This window comes from Aspergillus luchuensis, chromosome 5, assembly GCF_016861625.1.
Source record: "Aspergillus luchuensis IFO 4308 DNA, chromosome 5, nearly complete sequence".
Taxonomy (NCBI): Eukaryota; Fungi; Ascomycota; class Eurotiomycetes; order Eurotiales; family Aspergillaceae; genus Aspergillus; species Aspergillus luchuensis.
In genome coordinates, this window is record NC_054853.1 from 4,855,752 (window position 1) to 4,878,733 (window position 22,982).

Below are 22,982 nucleotides of genomic sequence, written 5' to 3' on the forward strand. Positions count from 1 at the left end.
TCGGGATACATACACATCCTGGCATGTTTAATGACGACTTTTCTTGAAATCAAATCCACTCCATTCTGAAATGTCTACACCCATGACCACGTAGAAGAGCCACCACACCACCTCTGGTTTTAGCCACGCCATGATCCCAACGAGTCAGATAAAGACGTATTCACGCCCCAATCATGTCGCCACCACTGACAAATGCCACCCTGCATTTTAGCTCTACCGCCCAAACCCATGTCTTGCCGCGCTCTGGAAGGATTGCTTAGCCTTACCGTCCACCACCTCCCAGCCAGCCCGATGCCCATCACTGGCCCTCACAAAACCGTTTAGCCCAACCGCCGAAGCTAATGCACGGCGGGGGGCCTCGTGGCAAACTGCCGAGTATGTGTCAGACTGCAGGATTGCAGGATGGGCGCATCGCGGTTTCTCGAAGCCCTCTGACCCACCAGATACGAGAGCAGAAACCGGAGAATGACTGGGATCAGACAAGACCAGGGAGCATATTATCTAGCCAGGATCATGCATTGGTAGCAAGAAAGTAGAGGCATTGATACCTCCTACTGCATATTCTATTTTCTGATTACCATCTTGATGTGACAAGATGATTTCCTACTACGAGATCCAAGATGCCCATCCCGTCTCGCCTCCCACATACCAATCTCTCAAGGGCCATGAGCAAATCTCCCAACAACCTATCCAGGACCCAGAACTTGCCGCGGAGTACTGGACCGACCTCTTTTCCCATGTTGGAGCGCAACCCCAACTCCATTCCTTCCCTCTCGATCACCAATGGCCACGATCTGAGACTACTATCCGGGCCCCTGAGCATCTTTTCGAAGCGGCATTAGACTTTAGTGAGAAATACAGCATTCGACTAGATGACTTGATCTATGGGATATGGGCCCTGGTATCTATTCGACACACGGCGGGTGGCCACCGCACCGCTATCTTCACGGTAGCCGGACGAGACCGGTCCTTCTTCGGACCAGAGTGCACCCAGCAGGGGCTAGAAGACCAAGAAGACTTCCCCCTGGTTCTATCCGTGCCAGAGGATATGGAAGCTCTATCGTGGATCCGACACGTTGGTGCCGCCAGTGCTGAAGCAGCCACGCACTCGCACCTGGGCTACAAGCAGATCCTCACGCAAACAGGCGCCGCTCCGCCGCAAGTCAAAGTGTCTATTATACCTGATGACAGTGAAGAGGTGATGACAACCGATGCTGACTTTCCTCTCGTGCTGAATCTGTCGGCATCCTCTGAGCTGAAGCTGAGCATGCGGCATAATCTGGCCGTGCCGCGGACCAACGTCCGAGTACTCCTTGACCACTTTGCTGCTACGCTGCAGCAGGTGGTTGAGAAGCCGTCAGTAAACATCGCAGCAGTGAATTTGACATCTCCAGCTGAGAGACAGCTACTCCATGAATACGGTAAGGCTGCCATCCGGTCCCGTCGCGGGCTGGTGCACGCCTTGGTTGAGAAACAGGCCCGGCTGAGACCAGACGCTCACGCCGTTCAATTCGAGCTGGATGCTCCCCTTCCCTACGGCACATTGAATAAACGCGCAAACCAGTTGGCCCGGTTACTGCGCTCATACGGTGCAACTTACATTCCCGTGCACATGCGCACGTCGACTGACTTCATCGTTGCCCTGCTGGCTGTCCTGAAGGCTGGCGCTGCATACGTGATCCTGGACCCCGATGCACCGGCCAGCCGCAAGTCCTTCATAGTTGAGGATGTCCAAGCAGACTTCGTCCTGGTGGACTCAGACACGGCGGGTGAATTTCCTCGCGAGCACAAGGTCCGCGACTTGCTGAGCGAGTCCATGGGCAACGACGACAGCGACTTGTCTCTCGATCAAGACGTCAGCTCTCTGGCATATGTGATCTACACCTCCGGGTCAACAGGCAAGCCCAAAGCAGTCCTCCTAGAGCATCAAGCCGCGTACAACGGTCTCCTGGCTTTCCCCAAGATGCTTGACTTACGCCAGCTACTCTTCTTTAACCCCGTCTTCTCCGCAGCCCAGCGCTCCATGTGGGCAACGCTCAGCGTCGGAGGATGTCTGTGCCTGGCCAGCAAGGCTAATTTGACCGTCCACCTGGCCAGAACCATCAACAGCATGCACATCACCTCCGTCGACATGACCTCGACCACAGCATCTCTCCTCTCACCGGCCAACGTGCCCTCACTACGCCGAATGGTCCTAGGCGGCGAGCTGGTAAATCCAGCAGTGGTACAAATCTGGTCGCATAGCGTCGAGCTACTGTCTTCATACGGCCTCAGCGAATGTACACAGCTCAACTGGCGCTACAGACTCCAAGATACCCAGAGCTCATCCCGCATCATTGGTCAGCCCTTCGACACCACAACCTCCTACATCCTCGTTCCCGGAACCACCTCCCTCTCTCCGCTGCTCATCCCAGGTGAACTCTGTCTTGGTGGCGCCCAGCTCGCCCGTGGCTACCTGAACAACCCCGAAGAAACAGCCCGTCGCTTTATTCCCAACCCCTTCGGTCAGGGCAAGCTCTACCGCACAGGAGACCTCGCCGTGCGCCACGCCGACGGGTCAATCGAGATGATCGGCCGGATCGATTTCCAGGTCAAGATCAACGGTCAGCGCGTGGACCCGGCCGAGCCGAACGCCGTCATTCAGTCCTATGAAGAAGTCAAGCAGTCGGCTGTGGTTCCCGCTGCTGTGGGCGGGAAGACAGCTCTTGTGGGAGTGGTTGTGAGTCGCGCCGACGGCGACTGGGACTCACTCGTGGCGAGCCTGCGCACGTACCTGGCGTCCAGAGTGCCGCGGTATATGGTCCCTGCATTCTGGGTGCCTCTGGCTGCGTTGCCAACAAATGCGAATGGGAAAGTCGATATGGCTGCTATTCGTGCGATCGTCGAGGATTTCGCGAAGTCGGGGCAGCTGCTGCCGGATAGACCTAAGAATGGCACTAACGGGGTGGTCTGGACGGAGAAGGAGATGATTGTGCGCGCTCTCTGGGCGAAATTTTTATCCTTCGCTGAGGAGAATATCTCAGTGGAGGACTCGTTCGTGGCGCTAGGTGGTACATCACTGGAAGCTATCCAGGTTGTGTCTCAGCTGCAGACTGAGCATGGGTTGATTCTGCGCGTGGAGGATATTATTCTCGGTCAGTCGCTGGCTCAGGTCGCTGGTCTCATTCAGTCCGGAGGTACTGCAGTGAATGGTCATGCGCCGTTTACGCTACTGCGCGAGACTCCTTCCTTCGAGCGTTTCGGTATCAACACCGTCGACGTCGAGGATGCCTTCCCAGTGACGCCGTTCCAGGAAGCCATTATCGCCAACACTATGCTGGGTGGTACCAAGTACATCTACAGCCGGTCATACAGCTTCACCGGACATAGTGATGGGGCAGTCAAGCGTGCACTGACATCCCTCATGGACAGGGAGATCTTCCTGCGCTCGACTTTCATCCCAGACGGGGTATCCTTCATGCAAGTCGTACGCAAAGCTGCCCCTGTACCCTGGGAGACGTCCTCCATGGATGTGAAATCCTACATGCAGGAGCAGATCCAGAAGCCTATGCACGCTGGCAGTCTATGGTGGCGCGCAGCTGCCTTACCAAACAACATCTTGGTAATCACCATCCACCATGCGCTGTTCGACTACTGGTCCAGCGAGTTTCTCCCTCAGGATCTGTCCTCCCTCCTTACGGGGTCGGCACCTGTCCAGCGCCCTCTCTTCAGTCAATATGTGAAACATCTTCAGCAGCACGACGAACCCACCATGCAGACCTTCTGGAAGAAGTACCTCGACGGCGCAGTTCCTACCCGTCTAGGCGCACAAACCGAGCAGCAGACTCTCGTCTCTGCTTCCCTAACCGTTGACATGAAATCCACAGCCTCCGCACTAAAAGTCACCCCCAGCATGCTCCTCTACGCCGCCTGGTCTCTCGTTCTTGCTCGCGCCACCTCCTCCCCGGACGTTGTGGTAGGGGTTACTCTCTCTGGAAGAGAAGCCCCCATACCAGGTATCCTGCAGATGAGCGGGCCTACGCTGATGATTGCTCCGCTGCGGGTGAAAGTTAATCAGAACAGCTCCTTCGAGGAGCATTTGGCCTCCGTGCAGGCTAGCCTGTGGGACGTGGCGCGACATGCGCAGTACGGCCTGCGCAAGATACTGAAAGTGAGTCGGCAGCCAAAGGATCTTTTTGACACAACGGTCAACTTCCTCATCAAGGTGGATAATATGCCTACTACGGCTAGAGGATTAACCATCCTACCGGAGAAGAACTACGGAACTCACGACTACATCAAGTTGGAGCTGAGTAATGAGGACTTAGGCCGCGTGACTCTATCATCTATGCTGGAGGATGGGTATGCCAGGGTTTTGGTGCAGTCTGTCGCTGACATCTTGAAGGTTGCGGCAGAGGCACCAGATACCAAGGTTGCGGGGTTGGAACTCGTGCGAGATGGTGTGGTGAATGGTGTTGAGAGGGAGGTCGATGGGCCAGTGAAGGTTGCGAAGACCAGCCCAGCTGATGATGAGCTCGGCCACTCTGCCTTTCACCGCATCGCCTGCAACTATCCCTCTCGCACGGCTGTCGAAGATGCCACCGGTGCCAGCATCACCTACGCCGGTATGGCTATCAAGGTGAACCAGCTGGCCGGGCTGCTGCGCGCCAAGGGCGTCGTCCTGGAACAGGTGGTTCCTCTTCTGCTGGAGAAGTCCATCAGCACCATCATTGCCATGCTGGGAGTTATGGTCTCCGGAGGTGCCTTTCTGCCTCTTGGCCCGGAGAACCCTCGTGAGCGCAACCTGGGTATCATGGAGGACTGTGAAGCCAAGGTAGTCATCACGGACCGCCAGAGCGCCGGCTTCTTCGACGATCTCATGTACGATGTGATCGTGATCGATGATCTGGACTGGGATGCCATGCCCATTCAGCGCGAGATCGTCCCCGATCTCACCCCGGATAACCTGGCGTATCTGATCTACACCTCGGGCAGTACAGGTAAACCCAAAGGCACGTTGCTCACCCACCGAGCCCTAGCCACAGCAGTGGAGGGCATCATCGAGTCGACAGAGATGGACAACTCGCATCGGATTCTCTGGGCCCTGAACTACACCTTTGACGGATCGTTCTTCTCCCTTTTCTCGGCCCTAGTTACCGGCTGTACGCTCTGCGTAGCACCCCAGAGCACCATCGTCGGCAACCTAGCCGGCCTAATCAACGCCATGCAAGTCACCGCCGTCTGCGTAACGCCCACCATGGCCGGTCTCTTCCATCCGGACGACGTGCCCACCCTGCAAATCCTGGCCACCGGCGGCGAGCCCGTCACTCCACACATGCAGACCGTCTGGGCGCCGCGCATCACCGTTCACAGCGCCTATGGACCAACCGAAGCCACCATCTGCGTCACCACAACGCTTGTCACTCCAGATATGAACCTGCGTAACATCGGCCGGCCCTACCGCAATGTAACGGCGCAGATCCTCGACCCAGAAACCCTGCAGCCCGTGCCTGCCGGTGAAGTCGGCGAGCTGTGTTTGGCCGGGCCGCAGCTGGCAAGGGGGTATCTGAAGCGTCCAGATGCCACAGAAAAGGTATTCCGGCACCGGCCAGACGGAATAATCTACCAGACTGGCGATCTAGCGAGATGGCTGCCCAGCGGGGAGATCGAGCTCTTCGGCCGCAAGGATGACCAGGTCAAGATCAACGGCTACCGGATCGAGTTAGGAGAGATCGAGAGTGTTATTATGCAGACGGGGCTATTCAGTCAGTGTGCTGTCATTGCCGCAACGGTGCTTAAGAAGAAGCAGCTCGTTGCGTTCTGCTCGACTTCTGCCCCGGGCTCGAGGGAGGTTGTGCTGCTAGCCCCAGAGCAGGCGCCCATTCTGGATGAAATCAAGGACCATCTCACCACCCTGCCCAAGTACATGGTCCCCTCAATCTGGCTTCCACTATCAGACTTCCCGCTCATGGGCTCTGGCAAGATCGACCGCAAGCGGTTGCTGGCTCTCGCTCAGGACCTAGCCGACGACGAACTCAAGGCCTATCTACCTGCCGAGGAGATCTCAGCCATCACATCCCCAGCAGAACGCAAACTGCAACATCTCTGGGCCAAGCTCTTCGACACACCGGCCGATGACATCCACGCCAACTCAACCTTCCACGCCCTTGGCGGCGACTCCATCTCGGCCTTGAACCTCGTCAGTCTCCTCCGACAGGACGGCTTCCAGGTGCGGGTGAACGACATTCTCTCATCCCGGACACTGCGCGACCAGGCCGCGCTGCTGGCTGAGGAGCCTGCTGCTGCAGCTCCATCCACAGCTCTGGCCACACCAACCTTCCAGCCCACCGAGATCATGTACAACCAGCTCGCGGAGCTGGGCATCTCCCGCCCGGAAGTGGAAGACATCTACCCCCTAAGCCCCGGACAGATCGAGTTCCTCACACAGGGCAACAAGCCCGAGCAATTCTGGCAGCTCATGACCGTCCGTCGACTGCCACTGGACTTTGACTTCTCTCGCTGGATCAGCCTGACCACGCAGCTCACGCAGCACAACCAGATCCTGCGCGCGCTGTACCTGTACGCCGACGAGAGCCGTGATCCCCGCACAGCTGTGCAGGTTATTCTGCGCGATGCGACCCTCAACCTCACCTACCACACCTACACCACCGAAGAAGAGAAGCAATCCCTCATTGACAGCAACTGGGAGAAACGCTTCGATCCCGCACGACCATTCGTGCGCTACGCCCTCCTCACAGACGCCATCACAGGGGCCAAAGACCTCGTCATCAAACTCGACCACGCCTCCTACGATGGCACCTTACTACACATCTTCGACGACCAGTTCCTAGCCCTCGCGCGCAATGAGCCTATCCCAGAATGCACCCCTTTCAAGGAATACATCAACTACATCACATCGCTCCCGAAACAACCCCAGCTAGATTACTGGACGAATCTCCTTAAACCCTACCACAATGATACCACAACGACACCCTACCTCTCCACTCTCCAAAACCCATCATTGAACAATATAACAACCTACCCCATTCCAGCAGACATGGGCATCGACGCCCTCGCTACAACCCACAACGTGACTCCGTCAGTTATTTTCCAAACGGCGTTTTCCCTCCTCCTCTCTCACCTCAACACCTCGTCCCACGGGCAAAAACAAAGTATAGTCTACGACACCCTAATAACCGCCCGCAACGTCCCCATTCCAAATCCCCAGAGCATAACCGGCACATGCGCAAACTTCCTACCCTTCCTCTCCACTATCGACAAATCTCAGTCCATTAAGTCCCTGCTGCAGGATACCCAGCGAGATTTCTGGACTTCCGCAGACCACGCTGCCGTTTCACTGTCGGAGATATACGAGGCATTGGAAGTGGATAGGAATGTGGAGGGCGCGAAAGCGCTGTTCTGTTTCCAGCCGTTTGAGAAGAAATTTGACGGGAAGGAAGAGGATGCGATGAGGTGGATCGTGATGAAGATGAGTAAGAATACGATGAAGTTCAATTACGGGGTGCAGCTGGAGGTGGGGAAGGGGGCTGAGAGGGGAAGTTATGTCGTGAGATTTTATTGGGATGGGAGGGTGTTTGATCAGCAGGGGGCGAGGAGGGCGGTGGAGTTGTATGGGAGGGTTTTAGGGGGTTTGGGGAGGGAGAATATTGGGGATTTGGATGTGGAATTCGAATAGATTAGAGGGGATATAATGATGTTATTTTGTCATTGATTTTGGATTGGGCGTTTATAGGGTTGTCTTTGGGGGGTCGGTTAGATTTAGATCTCAGATTGGATATTGTTGTTATATAGTCTTTAGGGAGTTTGTTAAATTATTGAGATAGATGAATTTGGTCAAAATCTATACTTTGATGTACCATTCCACTTTACTCAGTTCTAGTACTAGAGTCATATATATCAGTCTCAAAGTTATAGAAACACACGTCAGTTCTATAGAGAGTTCATACTTAGATAAAGGCACATACAACGAAACTATGCTGCGTATGACTATGATGTCCTTATATTGAGTCAACTATCACCTATTCTACTCGTAAATATTGAAGAAAATTTATCATACTCGATCATTTCTCACAAATCCATAACACTCAACCCTACATAATATACTCAACTTAACCCCCAACATACAACAACCTTCCCACCCTCCATACCAACCCTACAACATACCACCTACTCATCTAGTCGCACCTGATGACTCCCGAAAAAAAAAAAAAAAAAAAAAAAAAAAAAAAAAAACCTAAAAGTATAAACATATATCTCATTTAATCTAAAAGTAAACTAAAACCCCCAAGCAAAGAGGGAAGGATGAACTACTTCCTCGCCAAAAACACAAACCGCCTCACCTTCCACGCGACACCCCCCCTCGCCTCCACCGCCGCCTTCTCCAACAACTCATTCAGCTCTCCCTTCTCCTCCCCAGGCACCTTACTGATCAACTCCCCAAAGAGGCCCAGATAATTCATCTGGTCCAAAATAAGCGTGTACGTGCCCGGATGGCATTCATCGCGGAGAACATCGCGCAGTCCTTGCTCCGCTAGGGTTGATGCGAGGTGGATGGACCATCTGTTACCATCCATCAATCATTAGCATCTATATTATGTTCCTGAAGGAAAGGCGCTAATTGTATGGAAGGGGAAAGGAAGGGGGTCTCATACGAAGGCATCTTCGACCTAAACTTCCCATCAATCCTCTTCATAAGTTCCTCCGAGTTCTCCGAGACCGTAGTCTCCGGATCACTCTTCACGAGGGGCCGGTTGCCTGCGTCGTCGTTGGGTTCTTCCCATTGGATGTAGCCGCCGGGCTCTATTCCAACATTATTAATATCATACCATACCACTCATCGGAAAATAAATGTAATAGGTCAAAAAAAGGGAATGGGAGTATACGTACTAACAAGTCTCATCAAATTCTTAATCACAGGTCTCGGATCCCCACCCGCTTGCAAGACAACCTGCACAAGAAGTCTGGCATGCACGACATCATATTTCTCCACGTACTCCTCTGGGATCTCCTCCAGAATGTTGAGATGCCGGAGGGAGATGTTAGATGGGAGGAATCCCGGGGCAGGGTATTGCTCTGAGGAGATGTCGAAGCCGTGGAGCGTGGCGTTGGGGTATTGGCGGTGGAGGTCGAGGAGCCAGATTCTTTATATTGTTGTTAGCTTCGCTGATAGATGTAAAAGGGTGTGTAAGGGGGAGTTACTAACCCAGTGCCGGTCCCTACATCGGCTATGGAAATGTCGCTGTTGCTGCTGGCGTCGGGGAATCGGATGGATGGGTGAAGGAGATATCCGATGCTCTCTTTCCAGATGTAGTGTTGGAGATTGAGACGTGTGGAGGCGATGACGTCGCGGCCGAGACGGTAGGGGTCTGTTGAGCCCATTTTTACTTTGTAGTATGTGAGTTTGGTGGGTGGATAGAAAGATAGTAGGGTTGATGAGAAGTGATAGTGTGTGTTTTATGTGTATGGGCTGATGATGAGATGGCCGGATATGTGGCAGCGGTGGAATGATCTTAAATCACTGGCATTCATACATATTGACTCCATTCAAATTCAATTCGTATAGTATAGTTCGTGTATACAGTCTCTAATCCAATCAGAAGGCATACCGCATGCGGGCCTTAATTAGCTCTCCCGCCGTGGAGGGAGAGTAAGATACTAACCAGGGCGCACATGGCAGTTAGCGTTGCCGCTGGTGATGCTGACATCCGCGCGAGTCTGAAACAAGTACTTCGGCATCCTGATACTCCTTCAGCATCCTGCAAGACAATACGAGGGACAGTAATAGTCAAAGGCTGATATACCGATATGGCATGACTTGATAATCACTGATGGACTGATCAGCAGTACCTCAATCACTGTATTTAAAAGTTAGAAGTAGTCCAAGAAAAACACCCGTCTACTATCCTACCACAGACATCTCCCATAACCCTATACAATCTACTCAAAACATTCCAAACCAACCACACATACTCATACCTAATCAACCAATCAACGAACCCTCACCATGGCAGCAAAATACCCCCTAATCGAAGGCATCGACATCCACAACCCCTCCCCAATCCACGAAGCCAACGCCGCCTTCCTACGATCCTTCCCCATCGACCGCGCCGTCTTCCGCCTCTATGCCCGCTCCCCAGGAACCTTCCTCCCCATCATGTCCGTCCTGGACAGCATTCTCTCTGGCGAAAAGCGCACCATTCAACTCCTCGACTACCAGCTCATTGTCCTCCGCATGACGGGCCTCATCAACGCCGAGTACCTCTTCGGCATCAACGAGCCCATCTCGCGTCTTAACGGGCTTGGCGACGATAAGATCGAGGCTCTGCGCAAGGGTCTGTCCTCGAAGGAGCTAATTGCTATGGGCACGTGGACGGAGCGCCAACAGTGTATTCTGACGCTGGTGGAGGAGTCGATCCGCACGTATGATAATAACGAGGAGACGATTCTGTGGGCTAAGAGGGTTATGACGGATGATGAGGTCGTGGAGTGCTTTGTTGTACTAGGGTTCTATACCACTATTGCGAGGATGACGAAGGGGTTGAGGGTACAGAAGGATCCGGTTATTCCGCATTTGGAGACTGCGATCGTGGATACGATTACGAAGAATGAGAAGGATGGAGTGGAGGCGTAGATGTTATGTTCTGTTTGTAGTTGGTTGCTGGGGTAGAGATGGAGGGTGTTTGTTCTTTATGTAGTGATAATGGAGTTGATTGTGTTTACAATTACAGTCTTGATCGATCGTATTTGATATGCTTCAACCACTGCAATTATAGATGGTATGTAGTGAGACTAAATATTCCCCAATACATGCATCATCCGAGCCTGCTTCGATATCCACTCATCCTCCCTAAACTCCCCTAACCCATCCACGCTCATCCCCTCCAGGGCTCGATCCCACTCCGCTTGTGTCCCTGCATCCCATAACTCGTGGTTCTCCGGCAGCGGGAACTGCAATTCATCCGCCGTTAGAAGGATGTTGCCCATCGATGCCCCATCCACCATCTGGCTCAGCGCCGTCGAGCCATAGATCGTTGTGCACACCTTATACAGTGCAATGTTGAATCGCTTTACTTCCTCAATACTGACCAGCATGTATTGAGCAATCGCAGGTTCCTGATATTGCTGTAGGATGCGCGGATAATAAAACATGCCCCGGAGACGGCAGCTCCGAATCAGGCACTTGAGCAGCAGCTCAGTATCAGTCCTTAATCCAGACGGCTTCAAATCTATCCCGAGAGAGCCGTGCGTTTTGTATATCAGAGAGAAGATGACATGTAATAAGATCGCCTGGTAAATCGGCAGCGGCCACGACCCCGAATGGGGTATATGTACTTCATCGGGAACATCCCATCTCTCCTGCAACTGCATTAGCATTTATGACAAATTTACAAATATTTGCACTGAACCTTCTGCTGCAAAATCGCCGAATTCAGCTGCTCATGCAACTCGACAGCCGCACACCGTGCGCTCCTCTCCCCACTCGCCCACAAGCCCAGCACCACCATGGACTGGACCAACATGGGAATTTCATGGCGGATGCGAAACGTCCCCCGATGCACAAATGGCCAATGCGGATGAAACAACTCAAAGAACATTTTAACAAACTGTTCTTCTCTGGACACCGCTGGCCGCGGGCTCACGGACGCTGGTCGGGTTTCGGGCGCCGGGGAGTCCTCCGCCTCGCGGAGAGAGCAGCGAATGCCCCGATGCTGACATTCCGTGCAAACAGGCTTCCCTTCACATCGAGCCTTGATGGCTCGACAGTTGGAGCAGGCGCGTCGAGCTCGGTGGACGGGTTCATTCAACTGATGCTTCACTCGTAGATGTCGCCGCAGTGTGTCACTAACGCACGTTACTAATGACAGAACAACAAGCACGCAGGAGCCTTGCGCGCTGCAAGCTAACTTTGTGTATACTTTCGTCCGAATTCCTGACCACAGATGGAACAGGGATATGTCCGATCTTGGATATGTTTGGCCTCATGGCGACGGAGGTGCTCTTTGCGCCGGTATCGGGCATCACAGTTGGGGAAGCGACAGATGAACTCGCCCAGCGAGTCATTCCTGGTTAATTTATCCATGGCGGCTGAGGGATCGCTCACTCCACAAACCAACTATATCAAGGTGGGAGGCGTTGCGACGGGGGGATGCCCCGGACATGGTGAGTGGGAGAATAGTTAGTATAGACTGTGGCTGCTGTAGAGAAGCCGTGGGTTATGTAATGGCGGGTGGGATGCTCCGGCACTAAACCCTCTAAAAGTATCATTTTAAGTCTTTATCTCTTAGGCTACTGCATTCGTTCTCTTTCCTATTCTGGTTGAAGGATAGCGTGAGATTTTAGTCTTTCTTGCAGACACTAGTCCAATAACAGTCATACCACTGAACGAGCTCGTTTATACAATACTTAAAAGCCTGCCACCAACTGGGCCAAGCGCGCACCAAATCCTGCATGCCTTAGTCTTGCCGCACTGCTCTTATGCTCTTGAATTACACCTGCCAGCCCTTTGTTTTCGACGAATCACGCTTGAACCCAAAGCTGAGACTTCCCTCTAAAGCTCCCTTTCGACCGGGCTGGGCGACTTCGGTGATGTCCGAGCTCGTCTCCTCCACAGTTCTCTCCGACGTTGACTCGCACCAGTTACGACCTAGACGCTGACCCTTGGACTTTCTAATGCCGTACCCCGGGCCCCCAATGTTCCCCAGATCAATTCGCCTGCTGTCTCGCATGCCAAAGTAGAGACCAGCAACAACGAGTATGACCACGCTGAGACTCACTGGGAGGCCAATATAAAGGCCCAACTTGTTGAAGGAAGTCGGTCGAGGAAACAAGCGATGCTGCACTGGCTTGGGGTGAAGAACAACGGTTGGACCCTGTCGGGCACTTGCTCGCTTATCTGATACCGAGTCCAGCTCGATGATGTAAAGCGTCAGAGGGTTCTGCTGCTTTCCTTGAAGCCATTCTTGCTGCATATGGATGTGAGTATATCCGTAGCTGTTGTCCGTCTTGTCCGAGGTAAATGTCGAATCCCCTTCTATAGAGTCCGTATATCTCAGTTCGATGGTGATTGTGGCATTCAGAGGATAAAAGTCCGCGTCCCAGGTGATGTAGTAAGTCCCACCAACAGTCACATTTGCACCATTCTCTGGGAGACAGAATGGTCGGGCAGCGCCATGAGCCTTCCACTGACGGCGAAGAAGGACACGGGGACAAACGACACATCTTACGAGAAAGAGGGATCGCTTCCGCCCACAGCCCCTGCCGATAAATTCCCTGAAGACTTGTGGCAAAAGGGCTTTGAAGCCCTGCTACCAGAGGAGCAAGAACAACTCAAAGAGCTCATGGTGACACCGGCCGAATTCTGGCCAAATGGGGAGCCAACATCATCTACCTTTACTGGTACAGATGTGCGGACAATAATCGAGATGATGCGGGAAAGGCAGAAGCAATGGAATGATCGAACCTACGAAATCAAGATCCGTGGCCACACGATCGTCCCTCGGGAGTACACGGAGCGGATCATTGATTGTCTTACCACAATCGGGGACATTGGGGTTCAATTTCTGCCCCAGCCCGCGAGCGTAGTTTGGCCCTTGGTTAAAGGTATTCTGCAGGTATTTTAAACACAATCTTTCTTGCGATAATTCTTGGCTGATGAGTTTAGGTGCCGACTAACGCAGACGCGGAAACCGCAGCTGCAGCCATGACAGCAGATATCCTCATCCGGACCATCAGCTGCGGAAGTGCATACGAGGAGATCTATCAAGGAAAGGTGGACCTTAAGCTATGGGAAATGCTTCAGTCCGCTCTCGTCAATCTCTATGTCGCAGCATTGAAGCTTCTTATCTTCGCTTCCAAGCGATTCAAAGAGCATACCGTCTCTCACCTGATTGGAGCCTTTTTGAGCCCCAAGAAAGGGCAGAACCAAGTTACAGATTTGAAGTCGCGTTATTCCGAGCTGCTTGAAATTGTCCAATATTTTCAGAATGAGATAACTGGCCAAATGAGTGAGAATGTTAATGATATCATCAAAGCATTGGAGAAGTTCCGTGGCCTTGATTCATTCGTCGCGAAAAGCTTCGATGCCATCTTTGAGCGAATGGATGAACAACGAGTGTCAAAAATTCTCGACTGGGTTTCACCACACAAGCCATTCGACCGCCATAGTCCCAAGAAGAAAGATCGAGCGGCTGATACATGCCAGTGGATTCTTCATAATCCAATCTTCGACGATTGGGAGCGGAGCATTTCACCAGAGGTTATCTGGTTGCAAGGGTCCAGTAAGTCTTTCATTTCGAAGGGAAAATGAGAAGGGAATCGATTGAATTGACTATAACCACAGTTGGCACTGGGAAAAGCTTCTTGACGTCTATGGTCATTGATCATCTTTTGGAAACCCAAGAGCCTACTGAGGGACTGGCTTTCTACTACTGTGAACGTAGAGGACAGAGCTTTCAGATATCAGATGATGTGATCAGGAGCCTTTTGCGCCAATTGGCATGCCCACCCGAAAAAGAGTTCCCTAATAACAAGATTCGCAAAGATTTTCAGAGTCTCTTTGCCAAGATGGGAAATCAGATGAGCGAACTAGATATCAAAACCTGCAAACAGTACCTGCATCAGTCAGTGAATTGGTATAGCCGAATCACGGTTGTTCTTGATGCTCTTGATGAATGTGACAAGGGGTCAAGACATGAGCTTTTCAAGGAGATCATCAATTTCTTTTCGACTCAATCGGGGCATTCAATTAGGGTATTTGTTTCTGCTCGTCCGGAGCCTGATATTATGGCCTACTTTGAAAAATTTCCCGTTATTGCTACAGAAAATCCGGGCGTCCAAAAGGATATCAAAAGCTTCGTAAGGAACAGGATCACCTACCTTTGGGACAATAAGTGGACGAGTATCTCAAAGGAAGTTAAAACAGAGACGATCGATACACTCACAGAAAAGAGCAACGGAATGTAAGCTTCGCTGTTGTATCCAAGCTAGCCATGCCTCCTCGGATGCGCAAATACTGATCCACGAAACAGGTTCCAGTGGGTGAATTTGCAAATTGAACAACTTAAGGAATGTGATATTGACAGTGCTGTCCGCGAACGCCTTTCAATAATGCCAAAGAAGCTATCAGATGCCTATAACGAAATTTATGCCCGGATATCCAGAGTGCATTCTCAAAAACAGCGCGTGGACTGTGCTTTCAAGTGGGTGATGTGTTCATACTCGCCTGTGACCCCAGAGTATATTGTGACAGCTGTTCGATATCTCGAAGATTGCAATGCGCCAGAAGAAGAGATTGGCATCGATACGCTACTAGGTCTTTGCCAAAATTTGCTTGTGATCGACGAGTCCACAGGCTATCTGAGGTTTCCACATGCTTCTGTAGTGGAATACATCGAGAAAGAACTGTGGGACACGCCAGCGGCGGACTGTTATGCTGCCAAGGCTTGCCTGAAGTCTCTTATGGTCACGCATGGTGAAGCGAAAGATGAAACAACCTACAACATCCAAAGAACAGCCAGAGCACCTGTAGCCACTAATTATCAGGTGTCAATTGATGGTTCTAGTACACACCTCACGAACCATTTCCATATATATTGTCGGCATCATTGGATGGGTCATGTTCAACGCTATGAGACCATGGTGTCAAATCCGGAAAACTTTGATAATGGGCTTGTCTCACTGCTCAAAAGATTTCTGAATTCACCAACACAAAGCGGACCTTTCTATCGAAAGTGGTACCATGACGTTCTAACGGACGGTCTATCCGAACCTGCTTCAAGAGACCCTAAATTGAAGTATGAGGACATGTTCCGGTGGACGTACATGGTGATGTCAAACGACCTTTCTCTACCGACTCTTCCCATACTTGCTATGTGCTTATTTGGGCTCAATGCAATACTTCTCGATTGGTGGGAAAGCGCTGGGGCAATGCTTAACACTCTAAAGAATTCGAGAGATGAAAGTCTTCTGATCTTAGCCGTGAAGACTAATAATCTTCCTATTTGTCGGAGGCTTGTGAGAAATGGTGCTCCTCTTGACTATGAGTGTGACAATGGCAATGCTCTATACATGGCGGCCCAAGGAGGCCACAGGGATATTGTAGAATTTCTGGTTCAGAACAAAGCCTCTGTTAATCACGTTAATCGCTACCACGGAACTGCTCTGACAGCTGCCGTGTCTTTTGGCAACCTTGATATAGCACGGCTATTGATAGAGAAAGGGGCAGGGATGGGGATCAATTTCTTTGGAGAAACCGGTTATACCCCGCTGGGGACTGCAGTTGTACAAGATAGGCTTGAAGCCATTCAGTTTCTGCTTGACGAAGGAGCTGATATCAACCAGCCTGGAAGTGGCTTTGGAAGCCCTCTTGCTGCTGCTGTCAGATGTAGCTCTTATGAAGTGGTACAGCTGCTATTGAACAAAGGGGCGGATGTCAATAAATTCGACGACATGTATGAGAGTCCTCTAGAAGTTGCAGCCGACTCAGGTAGGCTTGAAGTGGTCCAGCTGCTACTGAACAAAGGGGCGGATGTCAATAAATTCGACGACATGAATAAGAGCCCTCTAGGAGCTGCAGCCCACTTAGGTGGGCTTAAAATGGTTCAGCTCCTACTTGAGTACGGAGCGGTTATAAATCAACTTGGAGGGCGCTATGGATCCCCTCTTGCCGCTGCAGCAGCTGGTGGTAACTTTGAAGTTGCCCGATTCCTTGTCTCCAAGGGTGCAAACGTCAATCTGGTGCTTCCAGGAATTTATGGAAGCGCCCTTGCAGTTGCTGTATGTTATGGAGAGCTTGAGATTTCTGAGTTTCTAATCGAAAATGGAGCGGATATCAATATGCCGCCCGCGGGCCAGTACGGAAGAGTCTTTGCTATGGCCGCATTTCGTGGTCTTTCCGATGTTATCCGGCTTCTAGTAGATAAAGGCGCGATGATGAATCTGCCTCTCGATAATGGGCTTGTGGGAAGTGAACTCGCTGGTGCTGCCTGGGCAGGAAATGTCAAAATTGTGGAGTACCTTATCAGCAAAGGAGCAGCAGTTGATAGGGCTCTTTCGGGGTTTTTCGGAAGTGCCTTGGCTGCAGCAGCATATGGAGTGAGAACTGACAGCGTCCGACTTCTGATCGACAATGGAGCAAGTGTCCATCTTCAACTCGAGACTGGATCGGTGGGAAGTGCGCTTGCGGCAGCAGCCGCAGCTGGAAGACTTGAGATTGTTATGCTTCTCATCGAAAAGGGGGCTGACGTCAACCAGACCTTGATAACAGGGAAGCATAAAACCGCATTGAGTGCAGCTTCGTATTGGGGGCAGGTTGAGTGTGTCAAGGCTCTACTTGAGGCTGGAGCCATTGTGGACCTTGCTTTAGTTGATTTCAGGCCCGAGAACCCCGTCGAGACACCTCGGTATAAGGTTAATTTATTTAGTGTGGAGGAATTTGAGGATGTATTGTGTTCATTTCCGTGGGGGAAAAGAAACGAACCTCAAATGGCGGCTGATAAGCAGGAGGTATTGAGGATCCTGGAGAACCACGCCAAGACACATTGTTAGCGAAACACGTGTGATTTGATGGATGTATCGATTGTGGCGTCTGAGTCCTGTCTACAACCAAGTTGTATTAGTGTACAGTTGTTTTTTTTTTTTTTTTTTTTTTTTTTTTTCTTTGTTTTTGACATGGTGCATTCGGAGCTATATTGAGAATGTAGCTGCCCACGTAGCACTCAGTAATCGGTAAATTAAGTAGCAAATCAGACCTAACCCTTATAAGTTATTCCAGCTAATGCTTGGTTTTGGTCCTGAAGTGATCTCGGAACATCCCAAAGGAATCTTGTTCCGTAGTGCTGCTATGTCGCAGTTATTCTCCGAGCGAGAGCTTAGAAAGTACCTGCCTGCCACAGGCAAGAGATAAGCACTGCACTATGCACGGACTCGAAGGTAAGGTCGCACTCAAACTGTGTCTAGATCAATTCACTACACTCTTTTATCTACGATCAACTGTCACTGTTGTCTCGAACATTGTTGTCTCGAACATTGAGTTCATAAATTACTTAATTCTCAGTCCTCCCAAAAATATACTACAACCCTACACACCATTAGTGTCATCATATCGTAAAACCCACAAGCCTATCTACTTCAACCCTTCCCAATCTAGTAAAACACCGCAGCATACACCACCTGCATCATAAGAAATTCCAACGAATACTGCTCCAATATATCAGGCACAAGGTCAAGCCAAGCAGGTTTAAACCTGCAGGCGATCGTCGCATTGCAAAACTCCCAGTACTCCGGGAACCACCCAGCACCCTCCCAATCCAGTAAAGTAATCTTGAACTCCGGACATCCATCGCGAACTCCGAGCCTCTCGACCATAATATTCTTCGGCTGAAGGTCACCGTGAGTGAAAACAGGACGGTGACCGGTCAGAGTCCGTTCAATCATGGGTCGCAATAATCGAATGTACTGTTCTGATTCTATCTGGCGGAGTCTCTCGATGATGGCATGATTAAATTCGTCCTGGCTTGTGAAGGGCCCAGAGATCTTTGGATCGTCATTGACAGTCCAGAATACTCCATCAAGGTAGGGTTGGCGGTTCACCATACCGAAGTAATCTGGCGACGGTATACTCCGTAGCTTTGTGATTGCGTCCTTGATCAATTTGCATATCGTCGCCTTTTCGCTCGAATCAAGCGATGGCAGTAGGTTTTCAAGGGTGTCGCCAGGGACATGGTCCATGATGATATAGGTTTTCTTAGTGTCTGGGTCTTTAAAGGCTGCATGGACTTTGGGAACTGGGACTTGGTTGTCTTCGAGGAATTTCATCGTTTCAGCCTCGATGAGGGGTACCCCATAGCCTGATTTTACTGCGAAGCGCTCCCCCACGCGGAAGACTTGGTCGTATGCATCGGACATGCTTAGGCGCTCTGTTGCAGCCTCGATTTCGGGGACGGTTGGTAGGCGGAGGGTCTCAGGGGCTGTTTCATTTGACATGTTTGGCTACTTGTATTCTGTGGTATATTGAGCTTTTATTGATACAGATTTGTGGCACAGGGGCAGGTGTAAGCAGAGGATGGTCGGCGTTTTGTTTATGTTGAGTTTATGGTGAACAGCTGATAAGGAGGGAGAAAATCGACCAGTCAAGACGTAGAGAGACCCTGACCCTTGATTAGTAGCACAAACACGTGACAGAAGACTAGTATGCCTTTAGAGAAACTATTTAGAAAATTCCTAATGAACTCTAATAACCTAATTGGTATCTTATTTACTTCGGAACCATCCCAAAATGTGATGCTTTGGAGCTGCCCTAGTGTCAGATATTGAACAAGCTGTGGCACATTTATATCTGAACATAGTGCACTGGTAATCCCGGGCCCGATCATCCCTGACTTCAGTCCTTGATATTATCCTTACTCCGAGTTTGAACCGAGAAGGACCGGCTGAGGTGTTAGCTGGCTACCCTGTTCACATTATCAACACACGCTGGACCGGGATAGTGAATTCACTCGCAGGCATTGCACATTCCACATCGCCTGATTTGTCTGTTGTCTATATTAATTAAGCTAGTGTGTCCTAGGGAGTCGGAGATGGATCCGAAAGGGGGAAAGAGCAAGCACAAGGCTTAGATATCCAAGGCTAACTTGTTACTCACTAGTGGGTTTTGATGGAGATTGACACTATTTAGACCAGGGTCACAAGGCCCATGTCTCCTGCGACCGAGACCACGACGCACTGATTCTCCCAGCGAGGAACATTTCAGTAATGGCAACTCTTACCAATGACGGGAAGGGCCCGCTTCAAGTGCCTGGGTTTGGCTCCATTCCCTTGGATTTTCAGCTCCCGCCAGAGGCTCGCTTTGCGCATGGGTTGTTGGACTACCGCCACACACCTCGGTTGACCAAGCGGGAGATGGCCATGCTTCGTTTCATGCAAAAGGTCACGGAGAAACCTGGATGGGATTCTGCCGTACTGGATCCAGATGAGATGCAGATCGCGCAATGGTACCGTGAGGCCACAGAAGGACCGGACGGTCACTTGCTCAGCACCGCTGCATGGGAATGGTGCCTGGCGGAACTGCGCGATAAAGCAGAAACGTGGCGAGAAACCGGCCGCCTCCTGGTCTTTGACAGTTCCTCGGCTGTGTGTCATGCCGATGTGTGTCTGTCAGATCAAGAGTCCCTGTCCCTGTCTATGAAAGAAGGGATCCAAGCGGAGATAGACCGACTGGTGGCCCCACACCCGCAGCCCAGACCCTACATTCAATATAATCGCTTAGTGGATCCATTTTTGTATCCCCTTGTCTACAATCAGTCTCGAGTTCTGGTTCATGGGGGATGGACCTCCCTTGACAATTATCTCTGGGATTCGGCCGACGAACCTGCTGGAGAGCTACCTCCTCATCCCCTGGGTCTTCACCAAGACCGGCCCCATCGTTTGGATCGCAGGCCTGGTCAGGGCGGACCGGAGAGCTGCTGGTCGAACCGCTTCCAATGGCTTCCTTGTGAAGTGCAGTTCAATGGGACTGACCCCCTGGATGTTCGCATTACTTCATACGTCAATAACCTTCACCCGGGAAGGCACCAGAAACTGTATAGGTGTCTTGAACGCCTCATAGCAAGCTCCGTTCCTTCCTGGAATGAGATCCTATTTTACGGCAATACCCGTGGCTGTCGCCCACCACGTATCCTGACATATGGATGCGAGATTCATGACTATAAAGGAGAGCACAAATTGTTCGATGCCCTACATCGCCATCCACGCAGGCAGCTACAACTTGACACTTCAAAAGAGTGGGAGACCCTGCGCAATACAGCCCGTGAGTACATTGAAGGCCCTGAGCCACCAAAGTGGAAGCAGGCAGAGCCTTTGCCTGACAAACCGGCCAATTTGTTGGAAATGCTCACTCCTGAGCAATGGGATGTTCCTAACCACGTTTATTGGATCGCTACATTCAAACGCACACGTCGAGCTTGGTTCAACCACCCAGAACCCGGTGTCTCGTTCTCGTACAAACAGTGGAAGCGGGGTGAATTTACAGGACATGCGATCCACGCGCAGGGAATCAGCAAACACCCGGATCCGCTACACCATGACCGCAAGCCTATTCAATTAGAGAAGCAGTTTCAAGATGAGGGTTTGCAGGTTGTAGTGGAAATTACCCGCATCGAAATACACCCCGAAAATCCCATCTATAACGGAGAGAAGCATTTCCACACCGAGGGGCTCCGCAACGACCGCATAGCAGCCACCAGTCTGTATGTTGTGGAGTGCAAGAACCTCACCCAAGTCCGCTTGGCCTTCGAGCACGAGGACAAACTTCACGCCTCAGAGCTCCAGTGTCAGGTGCCGAAGGCACTTGCCGCAGTTTATGATGTAAGTTCCTGGGAGCGGCGCGAGGAGGAACCCCCTCGCGCACTGCACACTTTCGGGTCGGTCCCGCTCGCAGAGGGCCGTCTTCTCAGCTGGCCCAATACCTATCGATCGAAGCTCGAGCCCTTCCGCTTAGTGGACCCCAGACAGCCGGGAAATCTAACCTTGATCAAGCTTCGGCTCGTCGATCCACATTATCGCATCTGTTCAACGCAGAATGTTCCTCCGCAGCAACATGAGTGGTGGGCTGCTGCAGCCCGACAGGCAGCTCGGCTCGATCAACGCTTACCTCTGGAGATGGTGTGGTCTGTAATGGATCAAGTGAAAGACTGGCCAATGTCCGCAGAAGATGCCGAAGAGCTACGCATAAAATTGCTATTTGAGCATGAGCGCGTGCGGCGGGTCATTGATTCGTGCGTGGGACACCACTTCGTCGATAGTCTCCCCTACAATGAAGAGAGAGCACGATATTTGAGCAATCTAGTGTCCGAGGCCGGTTATGAGTCCCCTTAGACGCTGTTGCAGGGCCATACTTAGTGTCTCTGAAATAGAAATAGGCGTCAAACGCCTGCATATCTAGCGCCGGAATTGTTTCGATTTGTTCAAGCGCACCAGACGGCGTTCAGACGGCGCCAACTATAGCGCTTACAACTTCCCATTTGCAAAATAGCATCGGAAAACTTAACTTAAAAAGGTAAAAAAGTCCTTTTATGGGAACAGAAAGTCATTCTACATCAAATGCCAGCGACATGCCATAGATACTGGGAGTGCGTTCCAAGCAATCTCAGCTCATACAACAACGATAACATCCCAAATCAATCTAATGTACCGCAACCGTATGGGGATTTATTCCCCATTGTGACAAGATGATCCGACTTCAAAACCATTTTCCTTATGATTGACTCCCTTAAGATACTCCACACTCTCCACTCAAAACTAAGATCCCACAGCCCCTCATAGCCAGGAGCAGAGATAAACATGAAAATGTAGCAACCAAACCCAGCAACAACTCTCCGCTTTTCCTAGTGTAGTACAATGCCGCGAAAGTCAAGTAGATAAAGCTTGTCCCTGGGACATACCCGTCCACCTTTTCCGAACTTTCGGGTGTTTCGCAGATACGGAACGGATGGATTTGCCGATTAGAAGATACTTGGGGTAATCAAGTATTTGCCTAGGGTGTCAAGGAAGTACTAGTTATATGCACCCTATTCGAGGTTTAATTTGTCGAGTACGTAACTGTCAGCGTCCTTGATGACAGTGGATAGTGGATTAATATCGGAGAAGGTCAAGTGCGATTGGGGTTGTTGTAGGGGATTTGTAGCGGTGTAGACAAGTAAATTGACGGCTAGAAGAGAGAAGAATATATACAAGGTAAATGTTGGATACATTGTGCCTTCAGTTGATATTCGATGACATGACTGCACTGTATAAGAGAGGACTGTGTATTTGTCGCGAATAGTAGGATATTATTGTCACTATTCGATCATTATATCCTTGATATTCTCCTACACGACGTCATGTTAAACCGTGGACTATATATCTACTACTCAGAAGTTAGCTTTATGACGCCTATATCGAAGTGTAAACCATGATACTGCTTGTGGTTGTGATCGGCCACTTTGAGT

At 51.0% G+C, this 22,982-nt stretch overlaps 8 protein-coding genes across 8 annotated transcripts; 4 read left to right on the forward strand and 4 right to left on the reverse strand.

The window, feature by feature from the left end:
* Nucleotides 1–595: 595 nt before the first annotated feature.
* nrps7 (putative nonribosomal peptide synthase) lies at nucleotides 596–7,675 on the forward strand (the record flags this gene model as incomplete). The annotated part of the gene is made up of 1 exon (XM_041691535.1): nucleotides 596–7,675. One exon carries the CDS (start codon nucleotides 596–598, stop codon nucleotides 7,673–7,675), a length of 7,080 nt encoding a protein of 2,359 aa, XP_041545010.1.
* Nucleotides 7,676–8,306: 631 nt separating this feature from the next.
* Nucleotides 8,307–9,378, reverse strand: AKAW2_51590A (uncharacterized protein; the record flags this gene model as incomplete). The annotated part of the gene is made up of 4 exons (XM_041691536.1): nucleotides 8,307–8,559; nucleotides 8,652–8,799; nucleotides 8,887–9,140; nucleotides 9,203–9,378. The coding sequence occupies 4 exons, from the start codon at nucleotides 9,376–9,378 to the stop codon at nucleotides 8,307–8,309; spliced, it is 831 nt and encodes a 276-aa protein (XP_041545011.1).
* Nucleotides 9,379–10,003: 625 nt separating this feature from the next.
* AKAW2_51591S (uncharacterized protein) lies at nucleotides 10,004–10,630 on the forward strand (the record flags this gene model as incomplete). The annotated part of the gene is made up of 1 exon (XM_041691537.1): nucleotides 10,004–10,630. One exon carries the CDS (start codon nucleotides 10,004–10,006, stop codon nucleotides 10,628–10,630), a length of 627 nt encoding a protein of 208 aa, XP_041545012.1.
* Nucleotides 10,631–10,788: 158 nt separating this feature from the next.
* On the reverse strand, nucleotides 10,789–12,079 carry AKAW2_51592A (uncharacterized protein; the record flags this gene model as incomplete). The annotated part of the gene is made up of 3 exons (XM_041691538.1): nucleotides 10,789–11,355; nucleotides 11,406–11,841; nucleotides 11,916–12,079. The coding sequence occupies 3 exons, from the start codon at nucleotides 12,077–12,079 to the stop codon at nucleotides 10,789–10,791; spliced, it is 1,167 nt and encodes a 388-aa protein (XP_041545013.1).
* Nucleotides 12,080–12,485: 406 nt separating this feature from the next.
* On the reverse strand, nucleotides 12,486–12,968 carry AKAW2_51594A (uncharacterized protein; the record flags this gene model as incomplete). Its single annotated transcript, XM_041691539.1, has 1 exon — nucleotides 12,486–12,968. The coding sequence occupies one exon, from the start codon at nucleotides 12,966–12,968 to the stop codon at nucleotides 12,486–12,488; it is 483 nt and encodes a 160-aa protein (XP_041545014.1).
* On the forward strand, nucleotides 12,969–17,544 carry AKAW2_51593S (ankyrin repeat domain-containing protein; the record flags this gene model as incomplete). The annotated part of the gene is made up of 5 exons (XM_041691540.1): nucleotides 12,969–13,106; nucleotides 13,197–13,610; nucleotides 13,661–14,276; nucleotides 14,339–14,957; nucleotides 15,027–17,544. The coding sequence occupies 5 exons, from the start codon at nucleotides 12,969–12,971 to the stop codon at nucleotides 17,542–17,544; spliced, it is 4,305 nt and encodes a 1,434-aa protein (XP_041545015.1).
* Nucleotides 17,545–18,141: 597 nt separating this feature from the next.
* Nucleotides 18,142–18,981, reverse strand: AKAW2_51596A (uncharacterized protein; the record flags this gene model as incomplete). Its single annotated transcript, XM_041691541.1, has 1 exon — nucleotides 18,142–18,981. The coding sequence occupies one exon, from the start codon at nucleotides 18,979–18,981 to the stop codon at nucleotides 18,142–18,144; it is 840 nt and encodes a 279-aa protein (XP_041545016.1).
* A 768-nt stretch (nucleotides 18,982–19,749) lies between these two features.
* Nucleotides 19,750–21,870, forward strand: AKAW2_51595S (DUF4246 domain-containing protein; the record flags this gene model as incomplete). Its single annotated transcript, XM_041691542.1, has 1 exon — nucleotides 19,750–21,870. One exon carries the CDS (start codon nucleotides 19,750–19,752, stop codon nucleotides 21,868–21,870), a length of 2,121 nt encoding a protein of 706 aa, XP_041545017.1.
* Nucleotides 21,871–22,982: the final 1,112 nt, after the last annotated feature.